The sequence below is a fragment of the Haematobia irritans genome, chromosome 5, assembly GCF_050003625.1.
Source record: "Haematobia irritans isolate KBUSLIRL chromosome 5, ASM5000362v1, whole genome shotgun sequence".
In the NCBI taxonomy this organism is placed as follows: Eukaryota; Metazoa; Arthropoda; class Insecta; order Diptera; family Muscidae; genus Haematobia; species Haematobia irritans.
In genome coordinates, this window is record NC_134401.1 from 35,809,484 (window position 1) to 35,835,812 (window position 26,329).

Sequence of the window (26,329 nt, forward strand, 5' to 3'; positions counted from 1 at the left end):
TTTGTTTAGTTTCAGTATTTAAGAAAGTATTTTTATAATTGTCTTTTAAATACCATTTAAAATTTATTAAATTGTTTAGATAATTAGTTTTATAGAATACACATAAATCTTCGAGATTGCCGAAATTATGCAAGGAATTTTATTATAACTATAATTGTTTGTTTAATTTCAATTTAATTCTTGCCATAATTAAAATGTGCAATTTTGGGCGTTTAGCTGCTATTAAAACAGACAAATACGAGCAAACTCACTATCTCTTCGGATCGTAAAATTTTAAAGAGAGTGAGTAATCACTGCTTGTGTGGGATTTATAACGCCTATCTCAATACAGAGCTGGGCACTGTGAATTGTTGAAAAGTATTGAAAAAGGTGATATGAGTTTTATCTCAATCTGAACATAAACGCCTGATATTATATGCTATATTTGATTTTACACCTACAGAGTTAGTAGGTCATTATTAAAAAGGAGGGAATCGCCAAAATTGTATTTCTATAGAAAATTTTGTCAAATTTTATTCCTATAGACAATTTTGTCAAATTTTATTTCTATAGAAAATTTTGTCAAAATTTTATTTCTATAGAAAATTTTGTCCAAATTTTACTTGTATAGAAAACTTTGTCAAATTTTATTTCTATAGAAAATTTTGTCAAACTTATGTATCTATAAAAAATTGGGTCAAAATTTTTTTTCGTGTTTTGTTTTTTATTGTTGGTTTGTACTTCAATCATATTTGTTGTTTTTATCTCAGCTTTAAAACCATTGTGTTGACTAAACTACAAGTAGCACGCTCAAAATAAACCCAGCCAACTGCACTCAAATCGATGATTTGATGAGGCAAATGAAAAGAGAGATGTTTGTATGAATTTATTTCGGCGTAAGCCGGCTACCATTTTTCGGAGGGTTCAAATGTGGTTCACTTTGGGTTTAGTGAACTGTCGGAATTTATTCTGATAATTGGTTGATAGTTTTGCTGCAAGTAGAGAATGCTGATGAGTAATGTAGTATTTCCGAAACGTGCGTCCATCCAACCATCTTGCAGTCTATAGGGCTTTGTCCAAATAAATTTGACAAACATTCTTTTCCTCTGTTGGATAAGCTACTCTTGTAGTTTAGTCAACACAATGGTTTTAAAGCTGAGATCAAAACAATAAGTAAAATTTTATTTCTATAGAAAATTTAGTCAAAATTTTATTTTTATTGAAAATATTTTCCAAATTTTGTCAAAATTGTATTTCTATAGAAAATTTTATCAACATTTTATTTCTATAGAAAATTTTGTCAAAATTGTATTTCTATAGAGAACTTTATCAAAATTTTATTACTATAGAAAATTTTGTCAAACTTTTGTATCTACAGAAAATTTTGTCAAATTTTATTTCTATAGAAAATTTTTTCAAAATTTTATTTATATAGAAAATTTGTCAAAATTTTATTTCTATAGAAAATTTTGTCGAAATTTTATTTGTATAGAAAATTTTGTCAAAATTTTATTTTTATAGAAAATGTTGTCCAAATGTTATTTCTATAGAAGACTTTTTCAAATTTTTATTTCTATAGAAAATTTTGTCAACTTTTTATTTCTATAGAAAATTTTGTCAACTTTTTATTTCTATAGAAAATTTTGTCAAATTTAATTTCTATAGAAAAATTTTTCAAACTTTTGTATCTATAAAAAAATTTCATTTTTATAGAAGATTTTGTCAAACTTTTGTGTCTATAAAAAATTTTGTCAAAATTTTATTTCTATAGAAAATTTAGTCAACCTTTTATTTCTATAGCAAATTTTGTCAGAATTGTATTTCTATGGAGAATTTTATCAAAATTTCATTTCTATAGAAAATTTTGTCGAATTTTATTTCTATAGAAAATTTTGTAAAATTTTTTTCTATAGAAAAATATTTCAAAGTTTTGTATCTATAAAAAATTTTGTCAAAATTTCATTTCTATAGAAAATTTTGTCAACATTTTATTTCTATAGAAAATTTTGTCAAAATTTTATTTCTATAGAGAATTTTATCAAAATTTTATTTCTATACAAAATTTTTTCAAAATTTTATTTCTATAAAAAATTTCATCAAAATTTTATTTCTATAGACAATTTTGTCAAACTTTTGCATCTATTAAAATATTTTATCAAAATTGTATTTCTATACAAAATTTTTTCAAAATTTTATTTCTATAAAAAATTTCATCAAAATTTTATTTCTATAGAAAATTTTGTCAAACTTTTGCATCTATTAAAAAATTTTGTCAAAATTTTATTTCTATAGAAAATTTTGTCAAAATTTTATTTCTATAGAAAATATTGTCAATTTTTTTCTATAGAAAATTTTGTCAACATTTTATTTCTATAAAAATTTCGTCAAAATTTTATTTCTATAGAAAATTTTGTCAAAATTTTATTTCTATAGAAAATTTTGTCAAAATTTTATTGCTATAGAATATTTAGTCAAAATTTTATTTTTATGGAAAATTTTATCCCAATTTTATTTCTATAGAAAACTTCGTCAAAATTTTATTTCTATAGAAAATTTTGTCAACATTTTATTTCTATAGAAAATTTTGTCAAAATTGTATTTCTGTAGAAAATTTTGTCAAAATTGTATTTCTGTAGAAAATTTTATCAAAATTGTATTTCGGCATAAGCCGGCTATCATAAACCTTTTTTCGGAGGGTTCAAGTGTGGTTCACTTTGGGTTTAGTGAACTGCCTGAATTTATTCTGATAATTGGTTGATAGTTTTGCTGCAAGTAGAGGATGGTGATGAGGAATGTGGTAATTCCGAAACGTGCGTCCATCCAACCATCTTGCAGTCTATAGGGCTTTGCCCAAATAAATTTGACAAACATTCGTTTCCTCTGTTGGTTAAGCTACACTTGTAGTGTTGACTACACAATTGTTTTAAAGCTGAGATCAAAACAACAAAAACATTTTATTTCTATAGAAAATTTAGTAAATTTTTTTTATTGAAAATGTTGTCCAAATTTAATTTCTATAGAAAATTTAGTCAACACATTTTTTTTATAGAAAATGTTGTCCAAATTTTATTTTTATAGAAAATTTTGTCAAAATTTTATTTCTATAGAGAATTTTATCAAAATTTTATTCCTATAGAAAATTTTGTCAAACTTTTGTATCTACAGAAAATTTTGTCAAATTTTATTTCTATAGAAAATTTTGTCAAAATTTTATTTCTATAGAAGATTTTATCAAACTTTTATTTCTAAAGAAAATTTTGTCAAATTTTTATTTCTATAGAAAATTTTTTTAAAATTTTATATCAGTAGAAAATTTTGTCAAAATTTTATGTCAGTAGAAAAATTTGTAAAATTTTATTTTTATAGAAAATTTTGTCAAAATTTTATGTCAGTAGAAAATTTTGTAAAATTTTATTTTTATAGAAAATTTTGTCCAAATTTTATTTCTATAGAAAATTTTGTCAAAATTTTATTTTTATAGAAAATTTTGTCCATATTTTATTTCTATAGAAGATTTTGTCAAATTTTATTTCTATAGAAAAATTTGTCAAACTTTTGTATCTATAACAAATTTTGTCAAAATTTTATTTTTATAGAAGATTTTGTCAAACTTTTGTGTCTATAAAAAATCTTGTCAAAATTGTATTTCTATAGAAAACTTTATTTCTATAGAATATTTGGTCAAAATTTTATTTCTATAGAAAATTTTTTCAAAATTGTAATTCTATAGAGAATTTTATCAAAATTTCATTTCTATAGAAAATTTTGTCAAACTTTTGTATCTATAGAAAATTTTGTCGAATTTTATTTCTATAGAAAATTTTGTCAAAATTTTGTTTCTATAAAAATTTTTGTCTACAATTTATTTCTATAGAAAATTTTGTCAAAATTGTATTTCTATAGAAAATTTTGTCAAAATTTTATTTCTATCGAAAAATTTGTCAAAACGTTATTTTTTTGTCACCCTCCACCATAGGATGGGTGGACCATGCAAGCATGCAAAAATTGGTCCATATAGGCTCATAATTATATATAGCCCCATATAACCCGATCCGCAGTTTTGAACTCCGGAGCCCCTTGGTGTAGCCAAATTCATCCGATCCGGTTGAATCTTGGTACGTCGTGTTAGTATATGGTCTTTAACAACCATGCAAAAATTGGTCCATATCGGTTCATAATTATATATAGCCCCCATATAAACCGGTCCCCAGATTTGACCTCCGGAGCCTCTTGGAGGAGCAAATTCCATCCGGTACAGTTGAAATTTTGTACATTGTGCTAGTATATGGCCGTTAACAACCATGCCTAACTAGATCCATAGCGGTCTATACACCGAAAAAAAGTGAACTGTTTTATAGGAAGAATGAACTATCTCGCACGAAAATTAAACTAAATTTTACTCCACATTTTGAGATTTCCACAAAGCATTGTTAAAACCAAGAAAAATGAATGCCCTGTTGTACTTGTTATCTGCAGCTCACGAAATTAAATTCTCTCATAGAAGGAACAATTAGCTAAAAGTGAAGAAGAAAATCATTGGCACCAAATCGTGACCATTTTAACCATACACATATTGGTCCATATCGGTACATAATTGTATATAGCCTCCATATAAAGCAACCCCCATATTACAATTCTAGCAATCGCAAGGTACCTCAGATCGATAAGTATTACCACAACCCAAGTAATTCGATTGTGGATGACAGTCTTCAGTAGAAGATTCTACGCAATCCATGGTGGAGGGTACATAAGCTTCGGCCTGGCCGAACATACGGCCGTATATACTTATTTAATATTCAATCACCAAATTAATTGATCCAATTAATTTTGAAATTCAAATGTTTTCAATCACAGAAATGATAGTATAATTATTAAAAAATTAATTGATCCAATTAAAAAATTAATTGATACTATTAATTTTTGTTTCAATTAAAAATTTGTTGAATCAATTAAATTTTTAATTGAATATTTTATAAAACTCAATTAAAATTTTAATTGGAAAATATTTCGTGAAATTTTTTTCTGTGTATATATACCTTAAAAATTATATAAAAATTGGTTGCATATTGGTCCATAATTATATACAGCCCCTTTACACTCAAAAAAAAAATTTTACTTAGATCCAACGAGTTAGACCTTCCCTTAAGGAGCTTGCTATTGATTCCGAGCCAAAGATGTGGCTTGTTTAAAGTAAAGAGATTTCATTTATAGAATTTTCATCCTCTTTTCGCGGTATATTAATAAAGCTATCCACATACAAACAAATGCCAGTTTAAAAATGCAAATTATAAAGGATACTTCAAAGTAAAAAGTGTTTTCTTAATTCCAAGAAAACTTTAAACCAAAAATGCTAAACCCTTAAATAAAATTATATGAGCCTATATTTGAAACGTTATTATCTTAAATCTAAAGATTCAATATTTCAGTTAATTTAAGGACGATTTCTTTACATCAAAAAAATTTGGCCTGGCCGAACTTACGGCCGTATATACTTGTTTCTTTTGTCAATTATTATATATTCACACTTTGTATGTTCAGGTAGACGCACCCCATTTTAAGTTGTTTTAAAACTTTACGATATAAGGAGTTTATCAATAAGAGGATATTTCATAAATTTTATGCTGATCATAGTTCCTAAACAGTCCATATCGATGGGGGCAGGGTAAATTTGCTTCGGCCCGGGAAAATTCTGAGCTGAGTTTACTTTTTATTTATAACCTTAAAATAGGTTTATTGATTTAATTTTTGTTTACTGTAACTCTAACAATTCATATTTTCCACAATTATTTATTTATTTATTTATTTCTATTTATTCATAAAATATTTAACCTCCCATCGCTGTGAGTAAACCCTTTCTTATGCTCTTCATAATATGGCCTCACTCTCACTCAACACAAACCTCTACGCCATAATGAAGATGTTTTCGTAAACACACCACACTCATACTCGAATTCGAATAGCGGTAGCTTCGGCTCATATATAAACCTTAACTTGACCATAACGATAATGTAGTCTTCAGCTGTGTGGCTTCAGAGGCGCTAATACGAATTAACGAACGAAGAAAAACGGTAGTGCATAGAATCATAAATTTTGAATATTAAATTAATTTAAAAAAAGGTAAGGTCATCGAAAAAGAACTCAAAAATCATAAAAAGAAAAATTTGAAATAGTGAAGAAAATGTACAGACATGGGATATATATATGAAAAAGAAAATTTTGTTATGAAATATATTTTTAAAAAAAGTGATATTGAATTCCAAATTTTAAAAAGTGTGATGTAATCAAAAAACAAAATGGATTTTTTTTTAAATCGTTTATTGAAGGTAATGACAGTGCCGATATTTTCCCAATAAAAGAAACTTATATGGTAGCGAAAGTTTAATTTTTTTTGTTGTAACCTAAAAAAAGTTATAAAAACACCTTCAAATGCAAACTCAATTGTCAGCTGGGAAATTTGACAAAAGAAAAAAAAAAAACAAACGCAAAGAAAAAGAACAATGATTATAAAAATAGATTTGAATTTCGAATCGAAAACGATTTGTATTCGCATAAAATATTCTGGCAATCTTACCGATTGTCGTTGATAGTAGTGGTGTTGTCGTTGGTTGGTATTATCTTGTTACAATTTTCAATTTCGTAATGCTGAATATTTGAGGATCAGTGATCGATGGATCGATCATCGGCGTAGTATCTTTAGACGTTGCTCTTCTGATAATGAACTCGCTTGTTAGTGTATTACAACGGAGTTGTTGGTTTCTTCGTTAAATAATTTTTGAAATTTTATTCAAATCAATAACGATAAACAAACGAAATTGTGTTTGTGTAAAACAAGCTATAAGGAAGTACTGAACAAAGGTAAATAAAGTTGAATTGTCCGTACGGATATCTTGCCTATTGTGGTATTTAACAAAAAAAAAATTGCATAGATTTAGAAAGAAAATCCTTGACCTGTTTTTCTTGTTGACAATAAAGTGTATATGCATGCGTCTCTCTTTTTGAAAAAAAAAAATTAAAAAAAGAAAAATTTTAAAACTTTTTAACGATTGTATAATATTAATTGATTGAATAATTGAAATGGCCCTAGAAAATAAAGTATTACTAAAGTTCATTGAAAAAATAATTTTCACTTTATTAGCAATTTTTTAAGTTAGCATTGCTATGTGAAAATAACAAAGTCATTCATGGAGATAATTACTTTCGTTTCTAAACATTTAAGAACAGACTTTCTGTAAAAAATAAAAATAAATAAAAATTTAAATAATTTTGAAAAAAAAATATTAATTGATACAAAAAATTTTTTAATCCAAAAAAAAAATTAATCACAAAAACGAATCAAATATTTAATTGCTTCAATTAATTTTGTAATTGCTGTCGGTGATTATTATACATTGTGGGATGTCAATTTCAATAAAAAATTACTAATTTTGCGATTGAAAACGTACAATTGATTGATACTAATATTATTAATTGATACTAATATTTTTTTAATCAAAAAAAAAATTAATCACAAAAATGAATCAAATGTTTAATTGCTTCAAATTATTTTGTAATTGCTGTCGGTGATTATTATAAATTGTGCGATTTCAATTAAAAATTACTAATTTTGCGATTGAAAACGTACAATTAAAATATTAATTGATACAAATAATTTTTTAATCCAAAGAAAATTAATCACAAAAACGAATCAAATATTTAATTGCTTCAATTAATTTTGTAATTGCTGTCGGTGATTATTATAAATTGTGCGATTTCAATTTCAATTAAAAATTACTAATTTTGCGAATGAAACCGAAAAATGTTTTTTCATATTTAAGCATTGGCTAGCCTTAGCAGAGATCTGGCGGGGGAGACGATTTAGTTTGGGTCTTATATGCTAACTTCTAATAGAAATAACATATCAGAAATTCTCTTTCTAAACAGATCCTACCCCCCACTGAGCATCTTTTCATATAAAATGAAACCTCACAAACTTGGATAATCTACCAAGCGGATACCTTTCAAAAGTGGATAAATTTCATAACCTCTCGCCTCCCTAATGTAGAAAAAATTTAGGAGCCTTTGGGTGTCCACTTTTGAGAGGTCTCACTGTAACCGTAATCCCATAATATCATTTTTTATTACTTTAAATTCTTTTGATGCAATCGAAATCTATTTTTAGAGGCATTGGTCAAAGTTGTATTGATCTTAAAAAAGGGCGAAGCCATCCCATCCACATTGCACTTATTTAAAGTAGAGCACTTCAGTTAATTAATTTAGAGATAAAGTCAGCCTTCAAGTAAAAAACACAAGCCATTGTAAATTTTCGAATGATTCGCAACAAAGATCCTCTTTCCCTTTTCGTTTAAATATCAAAACATCGCCAGTTTCATCAGAGAACCAACCTTTTCACTTAATGACATTCTCACTCGATCTCGGGTTCGTGTTCAGGTATTTCATGTATTCCGCTTTCCCTCGAACTTATTGCTGACGACCCGAAAAAGGATCTAGTGTTGGGGTCCATCACTTAAACTCCCAAAATTGTTCTTTCTTTCATCCATGATTTAACTCGGAAGTCCCTAACAATCTCACAGTCTCAGGGTCTCCGGTCCCACTGGTAGCCTTAATACGTCTAATGCTCAATAATGTTGGAAGCATCATTGTAGCCATGTTTCGGATTGTCCCGCCTATTCCAGTCCCTGGAATGTAAAAAATATCACAATCAATGTGAAAATCCATAGAAGCCATCCCAGAGCAATAGTTAGCAAGCCAGTTTCTCATACAAAGATTCAATTCCAGTTTCGTTCGAATACCAAAATGTTTACGCCTGGTAAACAATGGACTGAAATGTCTAAGTGAGGCAAAAATAACGGGCTGCCACTATACCTAACCTAATCTAAAGGGTCATGGATTCAATCCCAGTTTCGTCCGTCCAAATAGCAAAAAGTATATCTTAAATAAAATTAGGGCAGCAGCTAAAAATAACATTTTGAGAAAATTTTCTATAGAAACAAAATTTTGACGGAATTTTCTATAGAAATAAAATTTTTGAAATCTTTTCTAAAGAAATAATATTTATAGAAAATCTATAGAAATAAAATTTTGTAAAATAAGATTTTTTTGTTTGGTAGTTTTTTGGTAAATTTTTTTGATTATTTTTGGTCCAAATTTGGTTGATTATTTTTGGCTCGAATGGCAACCGTGGTCAGAATACCAAAATGTATACCCACACTCATAGAAAAAATCATGCACGACGTGCTCATTTCAAAACGATTCGTTCATGAAAGTGAATCAACACATGTGGTGTCGAACGGAGAACAGGTGGTGTCAATCTGACAACGGTGGTGTCAATCTGACAATGACACCATGCGTTGTCGAAATAATAACTAGCGTTGACGATCTGAAAACGTTATGGTTACGAATTTATAAACAGAATTAAAAAAAGATTTCCGCTATCGTGACTCGAACCTGTGTTTTCTGCACGATTTTAGCACATTGTACCACCGAAGGAGTTGCCATAATAACGTCAAACGATTATTTTAAGACATTTCATGGCCAAAGAAAAACGAATGCCGTTCATGAAATCGTGAAATTGTGAACATTCCGTTTTGATTTTTTGTGAACGTTTCCGTTTCATTTTGTCACCGTCTGTTCACGACTTTGGAACGTAACATAGAATCAGGCAGCACCCATTGATAAGAAAGTAGTTCACCACCTGTAGTACCACATTGGACTCAATAGTCTAAGTGAGCCTAAAATGACCATTATACCTAACCTAAGGGTCATGGATTCAAACCCAGTTTCGTCCGAATACCAAATAGTATATCCCAAGGGATTATTTCTTCTTTGTAATGTCCTTGAAGCCTTGGTTCTGATTGACTCACATATGCCAGGCCGGTAGAATCTGCAAACTGTTTAAAATCTATTCACTCGAGACATTGTTTTGAATGTTCCGCATACAAAAACAATATGGAAATCCCTGTGAACCACCGTGGTACAATGGTTATCATGCCAGATTTCCATACAAAAGGTCGTGGGATCAATTCCAGTTTCGTCCGAATACCATAAAGTTTATCCCCGGGGATTATCTCCTCTCAGCAATACTGGTTTACATTTCTGGAAATTACAAATCTTCTCTAAATTGTTTCAGACAAAGTTATGGGCTTCACCCTGATGCAACGGTTAGCATATCCGCTTTGGATACAAAGAGTCATGGGTTCAATCCCAGCTTTGGCCGAATACAAAAACGTGTATCCCCAGGAGTTATCTCCTCTCGGCAATACAGAAAACATTTCTGAGGATTTCAAATCTTCTGGCTTCAGACATATTTGTACTTTTATATTTTTCATAATTTTTTTTTAAACTATTATTCAGTCCATCAATTACTGTGGGAAACTGAGCGAAAGATATTCCGAATTAACACAAAGATTTCCGTTGAGGTTGCCACGTTATGTCATGGGGCCGTAAAGATCAAACATGTCAAATATTCCCGAACAGCTTCAAATAGGCAACTACTTTCCGCACATAAAGATAGAAATTCATGCTAAAAATTAAACTACTGAAGACGTGATATATGCCAATTGTATAACCTTGATTAGATTTAATTGGATGTGTCTACAAACTCAATAAAAAAACCTACACAGAATTGAATTTAAATACAATTCCCATTCTAATCTACATAAAGGTCCTCTTCTATTCAAAATTATACCCGCATGCAATACCCACACCCATAGAATAAAATAAAATTTAATACATACTACTAAAAATAAATTAAACAATTAATTTATATATAATCACAAATACATCACCAATAACCACAGAAAACAAATTTTTGTTTTTTTTTCGTATTGCTTCTCATCTATCCTCCGAATGGTCAATGCAATGCAATATAATAACAATTGACAATTTGAAACTTTGAAAAGAAAAAGAAGTCACAAAAAACGAACAATTGATTAAATGAAAATAACAATTGGGGGAAAATAAATCGTTTCATGATTTGACTGAGTAGGCAAAATGCCAACTAATTACGATTCTATCAAGTTGACTATTGATAGAGGCTATTCCAATAGACGGAATAAACAATACAATACGTATTACTTTAGTTCAAATCCCTCATTAGGAAGGGAAATGAGGGAGAGGTCGAAGTAGGGTCATAGTGAGAACAGCTGAAATGGTCCTTCGTTGTACCTTCCATTTTTAGTAAACGTATTTAATCATACCCAATAAACTCAAGCATTGGTAAAATGCTTATATTCAACAAGCTTTCAAACATTTTCTGCAGGTATTTGATTAAAAAGTCACATTGAGAAATTGTTGAGAAAATCGAGGAAAAAGGGGTGAAAACTAGGGTCATAGTGAGGACATCTGGAAATGGTCCTTCGTTGCATTCCTTACATTCCATTATTGGTAAGAGAATTTAACCATACCCCATATATACAAGAATTGGTTAAATTCTTATATACAAGATGCTTTCAACCATTTTTCCAGGTATTTGACTAAAACTCAAATTGAGAAATTGTTGAGAAAATCGAGGAAAAAAGGGTGAAAAGTAGGGTCATATTGAGAACATCTGGAAGTGGTCCTTCGTTGCACCTTCTACATCATTTTCTTAGTAGAGAAAATAAACCATACTCTATAAACAGAAACATTGCTGCAATGCTTATATTTAAGATGCTTTCAAACATTTTTTCAATGTGTTAGGCTAAACTACAATTTGAGAAATTGTTGAGAAAATTTGCGGAAAAAGGTGAGGAAATTTTGTTCATAGTAACGGCAGCTGGAAATGATCCTTCGTTTCTTCCTCTACATCCCATTCTTGATGGGGGAACTTAATCATACCCGATATACACAAGACCTGGTGAAATGCTTATATTCTCCACGCTTTCCAACTTTTTTTGAAGAGATTAAGCTAAAACACAAATTGAGAACTTCTTGGGAAAATCTCGGAAAAACACAAGAAAAGTAGGGTCATAGTACGAACAACCTCATAATAATTTGTACCTTTGGCACAAATTATGATCTTCAAACGACCGACAAAGCCATCACAAGCTGCACGAAGAAGGCTCTGCGATATTTTGTCCCATTCCTGACAATGAGCCGTCCTGAGATGGTTGACACTTTGGTATTTTTTAGTGCCAAAATGCCACAAGCGTAAAATTCCAATGGATTGATATCCTGAGATTTTGGTAGCCGTTGTGCTATTGAAATGAAGCGAGGAATCTCCTTTTTAAGCCATTCTTGGACTGAAGCCGATATATTTGTCTGCCCAGGGCTTCAGTACCAGCTTTAGGAAATTTTCCCAATAATATTTAACATTTATTTTGACCCACGGTCGATGAATACGAGCGAGGAGCGAACATCGGCCGCTACGGCAGCTCTCACTATTAACATCGACGGCATTCCACGTTGCAGTGAAACCACTTGCAGAAGCTTTGAAACACTCAGAAATTACCAGCATTTCTGAGGTGGGATAATCGAAAAACTTTTTCGTGTTAGGTCGAAAATGGGTTTGAAGCCACAACCCTGTGTATGCAAGGCGGGCATGCTAACAATTGCACCACGGTGGCTCCTCTTGGAATGACTTCTCATCGGAGAGAACCTATTTCAGTAAATGGCCACTTTTGAACAAGCGAAGCAACTCCTTGGCACTTTCCAGTCTATTTCTTTTTTTGTACATGCGTAACTTCTTGCACTTTTTGGAACTTCAATAGCTTTATTCTCATTTTTCAATGTGTTGCATTCGTTCTCGCGATTTATTCAGCTTAGGACAAGTTTTCAACCACTACAGCAGCCTGGATATAGCGATATCGTTTCTCATTAAGATGAAACCACTTATAAAAACATTCAGAAATGTTACCAGTATTGGGGACATGTTACCAGTATTGGGAGCCACCGTGGTGCAATGCTTAGCATGCCCGCCTTGCATACACAAGGTCGTGGGTTCGATTCCTGCTTCGACCGAAAACCAAAATATTTTTCAGCGGTGGATTATCCCACCTCAGTAATGCTGGTGACATTTCTGAGGGTTTCAAAACTTCTCTAAGTGGTTTCACTGCAATGTGGAACCCCGTTCGGACTCGGCTATAAAAAGGAGGTCCCTTGTCATTGAGCTTAACATGGAATCGGGCAGCACTCAGTGATAAGAGAGATGTTCAGCAATGTGGTATAACAATGGACTGAATAGTCTAAGTGAGCCTGATACATCGGGTTGCCACCTAACCTAACCTAACCTAGGGACATGAACCACATCTGAAAAACTTGTTGGTGTTCGAAACTGGGATTGACGCCACGACCCTTTGTATGAACGGCAGGTATGATAGCCATTGCACTACGAGCTCTAACGATAGCCGCTTGTGGTTTTCCAGCCAAATAAAAAGCAATCACACTATCATGCTTGAATTCCATCACGAATAACTTTAATTACCAATGCAATATATCAAAATGCTTTTGTAAGCTTGTAAACAGTAAAATGAACTGTCACCTGAATAAATCGGTCAGCTGACGGACGATGGTTACATTACACCCTGTATACGGAAGCTATATCCACATTTTATTCGATTTCTACCAAGATCAATAGGGATGAATTGTGACCCGAAAAACTTGTGCAAAATTCGGTATTACTAGGCAAACGCCATATGCACTAACTTATAATACCCTGTCGCACATAGTGGTGCAGGGTATACCAAGTTTTCGCCTACTGACAGCCGCAAAGGTTGTGTTTACAGACTATCGAAGCCATACGTCAAGTACTCATACAATATTTTACAAGTGATTTACGCATATAATTCCATGTTTCGACAGCTCAAATATTTGGGATAAAATAATGCATTGCACCTAACTGGTTTCTTTTCCAGTGTCTCTTTTTTTGGTTGTAGCAAAGCAAACAGAAAATCCGAAAACAATCTTTACAAGCCGGCCGGCTTTTTGGCCTCTATACCAATAGCTACCGGCGTGCAATTAACCGGTTTGTTGTCAACCCACTAAAATATTTTTTTTTTAGAGAGTGTGAGGGATTTTTGATACTCTCCCTCTCCCGTGGCCATATTTAGGCAGGCCACTTTGCCATCATTTAAGAGATTTTTATCAGGAGAAATGTTTGCAACGTTAATTGGCTTCCATCGTGGTTGGTCATGGAAAAAAAAATCATGGCATGTTGGCGTACTGCTGGATCGATGGCATGATGAATATATCGCATAAAACCAGCCAGCAACAGAAGTAAAAGTCTCAAGAATGCCAAGTAACTGCACTTCTTATGATGCATGTACAATTTTTCTGTGTTTTGTTTATGTGGTACAGTTTCAAGACAACGCCCTTCAATTTCCATCCATATTTGGTTGAGCGATTGCAATTTATTCCTAACTCACTTCTCTCTCTCTCTCGTCATTATCATTTACTGCCACACCGTTGAATCATTACAGTCACTGGTAAAGCGTTATAACGATTTCCAGATTTGGTTATTCCTTTTGGTTTTGTGCTCTTGAAGAATTATGTGGGTGCAGCTTTCATAAAGAAATCAAAAAAAAAAAAGAGTTAAGGAAATGGAACCAAATGGTGCTAATGGTCCCACAAGATTTGTAGGCATAGATATGAATGCATTCATTCATTGGAAATGAAAGTAGGAGTTAACGTCATTAAAAACTATTTCCGCTGTCAACTAAAATTTTGTTCATAATTAATTTTTTTTTGCTGCGAGCAAAAGAGACCGTAATTGTCATTGTTCTTTTGATGAATATGGAATGAATTTTAATTAAAAATTTAAACACTCAATGATTTAATGATTTTCTGCATAAGGCAAAATGGAAAAAGATCTTGTAACAATAATAGGTCTGTTTTTTCATAGCTCTGGATAAACAAGCCATAGCCGACTAAAATTGGGAGCCAGAGGGGTGCAATGATTACAAAGAAAAAAGTCCAAAGCATTATGGAAACCTCAAAAAATTGAATACAATTTAATTAAATTTTCCTATAAAACTATTTAAGTTGTTTCTGTGTAGCATCCTCGCCTTGCATACAAACGGTCATGGGTTCAATCCCAGTGTCTACCGAAACCAAAAAACTTTTTTGAGCACTAAGACACCGCAGTTTATAACGATTTGCTTGAAATTGGAAATCTAGAGGTATTTTAGGATCGCAAATAGGTGTGCCATTTATAATGCTTATCGGCCCATGTTTTGGCATAGCCTCTTTATAGATCGGTACCCCTATTTGTCTTCTTGGGCATCAAGAAAATATAGAGGGGCTTTTGAGGTCCCCAAAAAGGCGTGCCGCAATTTTTATTTTAGGTCCTCAAATAGATGTGCCGAATATGATGTGTGTCGGTCCATGTTTTGGTATAGCGCCCATAAAGGCCTATCTCCAAATTTTACTTCTTGGGCTTCTAGGTTCCCCAATTTACCTGAAATTGAGAATCTAACAGTATTTCAGGTTCCCAAAAAGTTGCGCCGAATATGGAAATCTAGATGTCTTTGAGGCCCACAAAAAGTTGTATCGATCGATCCATAGCCCCCAAACCGGTATCCTGATTTTACTGTTTTTTCCTGATTTTTTTTTGGGCTTGTAGACACCGAAAATTGTATCTGATTTGCCTGAAATTGAAAATCTAGATGAGTTTCAGGTACCCAAAAAGGAGTGGCGCACATGGTGTGTATCGGTCCATGTTATCTGATTTACATGAAACTGGAAATTTAGAAGTGTTTTAGGTGCCCATGTTTTTACTTCTTGGGCTTCTAGACACCCAAAATTGTTATCCCATTTGCCTGTAATTGGAAATCTAGTATAGCACCCATAAAAGCCTATCTCCCGATTTTACTTCTTGGGCTTCTAGACACCCATAGGTGTGCCGAATAAGGAATTTTAGGGCCACCAAAAAGGTGTTCTGTTTATGGTGAGTATCGATCGGTCCATAGCCCCCAGTCTACCGATTTGACTTCTTGGGCTTCTAAACACCGACATTTTTATCCTATTTGCCTGAAATTGGAAATCTAGAAGTATTTTAGGTCCCCAAAAAAAGTGTGCCGCACATTTGGTGTAGCGCCCATAAAGGTCTATCTCCTGATTTTTTTCTTGGGCTTCTGGGTCCCGCAATTTTTATCCTATTTGCCTTAAATTGGAAATATAGAAGTGTTTTAGGTCCCAAAATGGTGTGTCGAATAGGGAAAGCTAGAGGTACCGGATTTCCCGATTTGACTTTTTGGCCTTCTAGACACCGATATTTTTTTCCGATTTGCCAGAAATTGGAACTCTAGAAGTATTTTACACCTCCATTTTCATCCAATTGTCATGGAAATCTAATAGTATATTGAGTCCACAAGGAGATATGTCAAATTTTGCTCCCATAACACCAGTCTCTCGATTTGACTTCTGAGGGGATAAGAGGCACATTTATCCTCCAATTAGGGGAGCCACCGTGGTGCAATGGTTAGCATGCCCGCCTTGCATACGCAAGGTCGTGGGTTCGATTCCTGCTTCGACCGAACACCAAAAACTTTTTCAGCGATGGATTATCCCACCTATGTTATGCTGGTGACATTTCTGAGGGTTACAAAGCTTCTCTAAGTAGTTTCACGGCAATGTGGAACGCCGTTCGGACTCGGCTATAAAAAGGAGGTCCCTTCTCATTGAGCTTAACATGGAATCGGGCAGCACTCAGTGATAAGAGAGAAGTTCACCAATGTGGTATAACAATGGACTGAATAGTCTAAGTGAGCCTGATACATCGGGCTGCCACCTAACCTATCCTCCAAACCGATTTTCTTCCATGCTTAGATAAGAAGTTTAAGATTCCTCTAAAACTCAAACATGTTTTTGTTTTCTAATTCAGAAACTGATGTACCCTCTATATAAAGAAGCTTAAGATTTAGTATCGGGAAGCCTATTATTTGAACCGGTCTTCTTGAGCTACTATGTTTCATCAAATCCATCTGAAATTCTATATATTTTCAATTAACCCGCCCGCGACGAGGGGTTTTGAAAGGAAGTTCTTATGTTTAATTCATGTTTTAAGATTCGACCCAGCCGTATATACTTGATTCTATGCTACTCTTTTCAAGTGTATGAAAACTTTTGTAATTAACTGTGTAACTGATAACGCCTGTCCTATTATCGGCCAATAAAACATATTTGTATTACGCGTCCAATGATCTGCTAAAAGAGAAATTGGGTCACCATGATACAAACATTTTTGTTTAAGAATGAGTAGTAAAACTAAAATATTTGGTTATCTTATCGTGACAGAATTGGAATTCTTGAAAAAAAAAAACACTTGTATATATAATCTTGCCAACTTTGATATTATAAACGAATTATAAAATCTTTGTTGATGTATAATAAAACTGTATAGAAAACCACTGATTGTACGAAAGTAGATAGGGAACCTCTGATTAACATGCTAAAAGCCCTTTTTTAATTTGACAATTACAGCTTTAAAAAATGGCCGATGAAGCTGCACCACCCGCTGAAGCTCCAGCGGCACCCGCCGAGGGTGAGGCACCACCACCCGCCGAAGGCGAAGCTGCCCCACCAGCAGAACCAACTGAGCCCGTTAAGAATACCTACACTCTTTTCTACTTCAATGTCAAGGCTTTGGCTGAACCCTTACGTTACCTCTTTGCCTATGGTGGTATTGAATACGAGGATGTACGTGTGACACGTGATGAATGGCCAGCCTTGAAACCAAGTAAGTCCCCTTCCAGTTATGTAGCTCTATGAGGTTCTATGTGATCTTTACACGTGCTTTCGTTTCGTTTCTTTCTTTCTATTCACTTTATAATTTTAGCTATGCCTATGGGTCAAATGCCTGTTTTGGAAGTTAATGGCAAACGCGTTCACCAGAGCATTTCAATGGCACGTTTCCTGGCGAAAACAGTTGGCTTGTGCGGTGCCACACCCTGGGAAGATCTACAAGTTGATATTGTTGTCGATACCATCAATGATTTCCGCCTAAGTAGCGAACAATGTGTGCCGTTGCATGTCTATGTTATTTGATTAATCTTTGTATTTTAATATATAGAAATTGCAGTCGTCTCCTACGAACCCGAAGATGACATCAAGGAAAAGAAATTGGTCACCCTTAACAATGAAGTCATTCCATTCTACTTGGAGAAACTGGAACAAACTGTCAAGGATAACGATGGACATTTGGCATTGAATAAGGTATGCAGAAAAGAGTAGCTTTGCATGAGGAAAGGGGGGTACTATGTTCGGTTTTCACGCCGAAATTCAAAACAATTTCACATCAATGAAACCCTGGTGGAAAACCCGATCATACTACCCTACGCAGGAGATACCTGGAAAATAATAGTTTTGCATTTTATTCAAGTTTAATTGGTTTAGATTTGTTTTTGGAATTAAATAGCAACACAGGGTGACTGTTATGTAATGTTACAAACTAAGGCGCTGTATATAATTTTTTTTTTTTAATTTTATTATTCAAAATTAAATTTTAGAATCAGTTTAGATTTGTTCGAATTGGCTTCCTTTGGCACTATTTATGGCCTTTAAATGACTGACAAAGCCAGCATACTGTTGCGCGCTCTGTGTTATTTTAGTCCATTTCCGGCGAAGTGTCGTCTTAAGATGATCTACACTTTGTTTTACAATGTTTTAGTTCCCACCTTACTCTCTAAAATGCCTCAGGCGCAAAAGTCCAACGGATTGAGATCCAGAGATTTGTGTGGCCATTGTGCGGTAGAAATAAAGCGAGAAACATCGTTTTAGGGAGCCACCGTGGTGCAATGGTTAGCATGCCCGCCTTGCATACACAAGGTCGTGGGTTCGATTCCTGCTTCGACCGAACACCAAAAAGTTTTTCAGCGGTGGATTATCCCACCTCAGTAATGCTGGTGACATTTCTGAGGGTTTCAAAGTTTCTCTAAGTGGTTTCACTGCAATGTGGAACGCCGTTCGGACTCGGCTATAAAAAGGAGGTCCCTTGTCATTGAGCTTAACATGGAATCGGGCAGCACTCAGTGATAAGAGAGAAGTTCACCAATGTGGTATCACAATGGACTGAATAGTCTAAGTGAACCTGATACATCGGGCTGCCACCTAACCTAACCTATCGTTTTAAGCAATTCTTTATTGACGCGTGGAACGTCCATGATTGGCGGGCGAAATGTTTGTATGCCCAGGGCTTCAATATACCCGACAATATTCAGACGACAATTCCTATATATTTTCTCCATAAGAAGTTAGCATAAAGGGCCCAAAATTGAGTTATCTATCCCAGCCAGATCTATACTAAAGGTTGTGGAAAGGTTCATTCGCCCGAACTGAAACATGTACAGTCAGATTTTTTGTACAGATTCGTATCTGACGTTTTCTTTTCAATGACTCTATTGAACAATTTCCTTAATATTCTTTGTCCATAAAGCTCGAATAATAATTAATTGTAAATTAAACAAGTATATATCAAATCTGGGGATCGGTTTATATGGGGCTATATATAATTATGGACTGATATGAACCAATTCCTGCATGGTTTTTGGTAACATATACTAACATCACGTACCAAATTTCAACCGAATCGGATGAATTTTGCTCTTCCAAGGTCAAATCTGGGGATCGGTTTATATGGGGGCTATATATAATTATGGACCGATTTCGACCAATTTTTACGTGGGTGTTTGAGGCCATATGTTAACACCACATACCAAATTTCAACTGAATCAGATGAATTGTAGTCTTCCAAGAGGCTCCGGAGGTCAAATCTGGTGATCGGTTTATATGGGGGCTATATATAATTATTGACCGATGTGGACCAATTTTTGCATAGTTGTTAGAGACCACATACTTACACCATGTACCAGCCCGATCTGATGAAATTTGCTTCTCTTAGAGTCCCCAAAGCCAAATTTGGGGGTCCGTTTATATGGGGGCTATACGTAAAAGTGGACCGATATGGCCCATTTACAATACCATCCGACCTACATCAATAACAACTACTTGGCTCTAACGATAGCCACTTGTGGTTTTCCAGCTAACTATCACACTATTACGCTTGAATTCCATCACGTATACTACGGAAAATGGATCAACCCCAGGATCGGTACAAGACTAGTCCCTGGTGTGTATGGACCAGTTCTAGTCGAAACGTATGGTCACGATAATAAGGGTTTGTCATTGACGAGGTAAATGTACACTTTAAGACACGTCTTGGACTCATTCCAAAGGACAAGTCCTAGGACAACTTAGTAGGAGTACCCCATAGACAGATCCTCATGACAAAGTCTTCACCAGAAAGGAAAAACTTTTGGAATATATCTAACAATAGATTATTCTGATTATTATTATACAAAAATGTAAAAAAATCGCACTGGTACCAGTCCCGTGATAGGTCCGTTAGTGGCAATTTGCACAAATTTCCCGTGAGGTTTATTTACAAATGCAATAGGTTAAAATGCTTTTGTAAGCTTGTAAACAATAGAATGAAATGTCACTGGAATAAACCTGTCACCTAGCAACCTGAGGTTGATTGCCACCTTGTTGACTAGTACGGGAAATACCGCTGAAACCTTCAGGGTTCATCGAATCGCGTCAAGACCCCTACAAATCTTGTTGCTGTTTACAAAAAAATCGTTAGACAATCCTTAGACGCGTGGAACGATAATAAACGAAGAGGGACGGGAATGAACCATGTTTCTTGTAACAATACCGTTGAAACCCCCAAGCCACACCAAATCGGGTCAAGACGCCTCCAGATCGTGTCGCCCTATAAAAGAAGTATTTAGAAAATTCTCAGACACGCCCAGCACGGTAACTTTCATCAAAATCGGGCGATAATTAATGACGCTGGACGGGAAGCAACCCTTTTTGTTGTAACAATACCGCTGTAACCTTCAAGCCACACCAAATCGGTTCAAGACCTCTCCAAATCTTATGACTGTATATAGGAATTCCTTAAAAAGTACCCAAATGCGTATGACTCTTTCATAAAAATCCGATAACAATTAACGACGCAGGACGAGAAACAGCATTTTTTCTTGTAACAATACCGCTGAAAATCTCAGGGCACACAAAACCTGGAAGTCTTTATACGGTCCTCAATCGCGTCCAGCACTGCAACTAGAGTGATCAAAAAACCGGGTTTTCTCGGTTCTTAAAAACGGGACCATTTTTTAAAACCGGTGGGCGGTGTTTTAAAAATTAAATAACCGGTCCAACCGGGTTTTCCCCAAAAACCGGTGGACAGTGTTTTAAAAATTAAATAACCGGGTTTTTTCCCAAAAGTAACATAAACGCTTAATTTAATAGAAATGATGGAAAAATACTTCAATATTTTATTTTATTTTATTTGGATTTATTTTTTTTGGTTCCATTTGCTTTTTGTAAATATTTCTGAAATGTTATATTAAATACGGTGTTGAAGAGTCTCGACAACTAAAATTTTTCTTGTACATACTGCATTTGGCTTTCGAAGAATCATTTTGTTGATTTTCAAAATATTCACAAACAGAGCTCATTTTCTATAGTCTATAAATTAAGTCGAACAATAATAACGTAAGAAATATCATAGATTTTGTGGACAAAATATACGCTCCTAATTGAACAAGCACGATTTGCTTACATTTCATTGAAATACCTTCTTTAGAAAACCACGTATTTTATTTGCAATCTTGGACGAATACTATGTTGGAAGTGTTCAGAAACGATTTGGAAGTGTGCATTTTGTTGATTTTCAAAATATTCGCAAACAGAGCTCATTTTCTATAGTCTATAAATTAAGTCGAATAATAATAACGTAAGAAATATCATAGATTTTGTGGACAAAATATACGCTCCTAATTGAACAAGCACGATTTGCTTATATTTCATTGAAATACCTCTGGGATTTCTTTAGAAAACCACGTATTTTATTTGCAATCTTGGACGAATACTATGTTGGAAGTGTTCAGAAACGATTTGGAAGTGTGCAGAAAAGACATTCGGGATGTTTTCTTATTTCAGTTTACATTGAAACTAAAAAACCGAAAACCGGGTTTTATGATATTAAAAATACCGGTTCTACCGGTCCACTAAAAATGGGATTTAATACAAAATCGACAATCGGTGCAAAACGACCAGTCTAAATGCAACTCGTTTTGCGATATATTAAAAATGCTACTCAAATCCAAATAAATATATAGCTTAAAAATTATAACAGATTCTTCAAAAAACATTTTCTTAATTTCAAAAAAAAACAAAATTTAAAGCAGAGATGAAAAATCCTCTAAATAAGTCTTAGCATATATTTGAATCATTTTTATCTTTAATCCAAAAATTCAATACGCCAGTTAATTTAAATCAATAATATGTTTTTTTATTTGGGGAAAATTTTCCTCACATAGCGGAGGGATGCAAATATCAAATTTGAAGAAAAACAAAATAAAATTTTTGGAGTTTCTTTTATTGAATGTGTCCATGATTTTGTGTAAATTGCTTGCCTTAAAAGTTGGGTTTCATAATCTTTCATATTAGACCAATAGTTGTTTCAGTGTACGAAAAATTTTAAAAATTATCTTAGCTTACTTTCAAGCATTTCCTGATTTCATATTTATTTATTTTATTATATATTCTGTTATTTATTTATTTTTTTTTTTTTTTTTTTGTTTTGCAGTTGACCTGGGCAGATATCTACTTCGCAGGTATTGTGGATTACATGAACTACATGGTCAAACGCGATATCTTGGAACAATACCCAGCCTTGCGCGGTGTTGTCGATTCTGTCAATGCCTTGGAACCCATTAAGGCCTGGATTGAGAAGAGACCACAAACTGAAGTTTAAGAAAATTTCCACCTCCATCTAACCAGAAGAACTCAATATAAATACGCAATTTATTTTAGTACAGAAAAATCATCTAAAATGGATAAAAAAACAACATCAATTTACAACAACTGTATTGTTTTACATTTAACACATTTTGTTCCTTTCTTTTTTTGTAATAATGAAACATACATCACCATAATACAATACATAAATTCAAAACATTAATAATAAATTTAAATATATTATATAAAGAAAAAAAAAACTAACAAATAATTTTTTGTTAACATTTTTTATGTTTTTCTTTTTAATTTCGTTATATTTTTTTTTTCTTTTAATAATGGCATGGAATTCATTAAGGAATGAATTTTTATATATTTTATAACACACACACTTAATTTATATATAGAAATAACTATGACTAGTTTAAAGAGAAAAAAAAAACAAATTTTGTGTGAAAACGTAAAATACGATCGAAATTCTTAGCAAATGGGGCAGCTAGGAATTCGTTTGTTTATTTTACTCTGTCTAGTTTTAATGTGGATTTTCAATCATTTTTTTGGACTATAATTTCGACCCTATAGCTACGGCATTAACGGCTTAACGATATTGATATTGAACGAAACCTATGGTCTAAATGTAATAGAGCCATAGGTTTTTAATTGAGTAGATTTTGTTGGTAGTTCTAAACCTTAGCTTGCTGTAGTTTATAGATTTACTGCATGCTGCACTATAATGCTATTTTCTCACAATTATAATTTACTTATATCTCTTTTAGAATATACTAGATGTAAGGATGCAATGAAACTCTACTTAGATATTAACCTCTTTTAGTATTATAAGCTAACAATATTTATCATTTAAATAAAATAGAAAGAATATTCACCATCACAGCCAGCTAACATTACAGCTTGTATACACCACACTTCCACACACAACAGCTCTAAGCCCTGAAAAGCTTTGAACTACTATTTGAATTCAAATTGTTTTCAAATTGTAATATTTGAAATCAAATTGAATTCTATTCAATGCTACTCAAAGGCTTGTATTCATTGATAATAACCTCACAACTATAAGACCAAACCAACAAGAACAACAACAACAACAACAACTAAATGGGCAACTGATAATAAACTAAACTTTATTACCGAAGAGTATTGAGTATAAAAAAGACTCAAAACTACACTTTGGACATATTAATAAACATCTACAGAAAAACGAACAAAAACACACATGTTCCACATTTTATTATCCTGTTAATCAAGACCACCTGACCATCTATAACACGGGATAAACAATCAACATCACTTACCTATCAATCACTGAATAACATTATTTCTTTCGATTGACACAAAAAACACAACAATTACAAATTTGAATAATTTTTTTCAAAAAAATTTAGTTAAAATCCGAACTAAAATTACTTGAATCAAGTGACCCAAAATTTGTAATTGCAAATTGTATTTTTATATATATATATATATGGAGAAATTTTTGTTAATTATCCTGGAAAAATTATTTTTAATAAAAATACAACAAAAAATTTATGAGCAGAATGAATTTTTATTATTAATTGGTTGAGGATATTAATTCATAGGCAAGTACTACGTTTAGTTTTCAAGCTGAAAATCAGTTTGTTTTTACGGTTACTTTTTTTTTAATCGGATAATTTAGAAATATAAAATGTTTCGCAATCAATGCCTTGGATCTCCTCTTCATCCACAATTTCACAAGACTTGATAAAAATATATAGTCGTCTTCACATATATATTTTTGTGCCAAATTTGAAGTAAATCGGAGTAAAATCCTGGCATCGGGCCCATATAAGTGAATATCGGGCGTAAGATATCTATATATTATATATCTAAATCTCATCCGATTTCAACGAAATTTGGTATACATAGCTATCTATGCAAAATTCCGGAGGTAGTAGAATTAACATTCTAGTTGAAATTTGGTATGTAGTCTTAGTCTACGGCCTTTAACAACCATGAAAAAATTGCACCATATCGGTCCATAATTATATATAGCTCCCACATACACCGATGTCCAGATTGGACCTACGGATCCTCTTGGAGGAGCAAATTTCGTCTGATCGTCGTCGTTGCTATTTGTTGAGTTACTTGTGGAAAACATGGTCAGGCAACAACAATGGCTAGTGGTGACTTAAAAAATTTGATCATCGATGGCAACACTATACCTTTTTCCGCCATGGAATTAGAATAGATTTTAATTTGGCGACACGCCCCTAACTGTCAGATATTTTTCCAGACACGCTGCCTCCATCGAGAATAAACAAACGGCTGATAGACGCTGCAACATGTAACTTGCTACGTGTAAATCAACATCATTATTTTATTAATGAAAAAGGTTATGTTAAATGTGATGAGATAAACGGATAAATGTTATATTTATAAGAATTTATAAATGTTTAATCAAATTAAAAAACATCTACACAGTCATGTTTTAGTTGACCACAATGATTATTTTACAACTACCTTAAAATTCACTTTTTCTGATAGTTTGAAGGGGCTCTTATTGGCGTCGTTCTAAATTGATCTAAAAAGGCACCTATTTATTGCACTGATGAGAAACTTGTTTGTAGTAACTTGGCGTGGTACAAGTTACAGTGCTTTTCCGATGAGTTTTTGTTGTCGTATACGACGTGGTGGGGATTCTCAGTAGAGCCGTCAAATTCATAAAATGTTGGCAGGGATATATGGTTATCAGAGAGTATTAAGAAAACAGAACGAAAATGTCAAGCGAAACTGCGTCAGTAGGTGGCGTCATGAGAAAAATTTCTCTAATATCATGCAGTTTTTGTCGACGCTTCTCTCAAATATCATACAGTTTGCGTCGGCATCACCCAGTTGAGTTCTCTGCCGACTTAATGAAACGTAAGGAAAATATGATTTAGAACCTACTTTGTAATAACAAATGTTCTTTTATATAAATCTTTTCATTCTATTAATTTTTTTGGCAGACAATTTGAAATTATAACTGCCGATGCCTTTATAACCAAATTATCATAACAGCGCTTCGACCGCAATGTCGGTAATACCAAATCTGCAGGCATTGTGCGACATCTATACGGTTAACATTTGATTTTTTTTGTAGAAGAGAAATTTTGTTTTCTTAATACTCTCTGTGGTTATATTTACACACTAATTTGATGACACGCCGATAGTCGTTACGGTATTCCGGCGGAGATTTTAGGATATATATGATATTTACACACTTAGGGCCGGTTTCTCAATGTCTTGTTATTATTTAAACTACCGATAAAGTATTATTCTCCGGTTAAGTATTAATCAGAGGATGAAAAAAATTTTTTGTTTTGGCTACATGCCGCTAGCCAAAACAAAAAATCTCATACACATTAGGTTCAAAATCTACTAAAAATGGATTTGAAATCCCTTTTTTATAAGATAAAGGCCATTTGAAATCTAGTTAAAGTGGATTTTGGAAGTGTAATGTGATGGAGGTATTAAACAAAACAAGTAAATACTTCCTGAAAAGGGAAATGTTGCACTGGATGCAACATTTGTATGGGCTATCCAGAACATCGATATACTGGTGTTCTATCCAGAACATCTCATCAGTGCAGTTGCGCCGATGTTGCCAAATTGTATTTTA

General features: G+C 33.1%; 2 protein-coding genes across 4 annotated transcripts in view; one reads left to right on the forward strand and one right to left on the reverse strand.

Moving 5' to 3' along the window:
• LOC142239626 (uncharacterized) overlaps nucleotides 1–8,625 on the reverse strand; it is a 23,766-nt gene extending 15,141 nt beyond the window's left edge. Inside the window, exon 1 of the mRNA XM_075311419.1 lies at nucleotides 8,548–8,625. Coding sequence (XP_075167534.1) covers nucleotides 8,548–8,625 — 78 coding nt within the window. The remainder of the gene's footprint in view (nucleotides 1–8,547) is intronic.
• GstS1 (Glutathione S transferase S1) lies at nucleotides 5,942–24,249 on the forward strand. Of its 3 annotated transcripts, none has more exons than XM_075312963.1 (5): nucleotides 5,942–6,096; nucleotides 17,374–17,629; nucleotides 17,729–17,908; nucleotides 17,972–18,105; nucleotides 22,547–24,249. In XM_075312963.1, exons 2-5 carry the CDS (start codon nucleotides 17,383–17,385, stop codon nucleotides 22,712–22,714), a joined length of 729 nt encoding a protein of 242 aa, XP_075169078.1. In that variant the 5' UTR covers nucleotides 5,942–6,096; nucleotides 17,374–17,382; the 3' UTR covers nucleotides 22,715–24,249. The 3 variants fall into 3 exon arrangements, with proteins under 3 accessions (XP_075169078.1, XP_075169080.1, XP_075169079.1); XM_075312965.1 differs by having other exon boundaries at nucleotides 17,729–17,896; nucleotides 17,963–18,105; XM_075312964.1 differs by lacking the exon at nucleotides 5,942–6,096 and adding an exon at nucleotides 6,644–6,834.
• The last annotated feature ends 2,080 nt before the right edge of the window (nucleotides 24,250–26,329 follow it).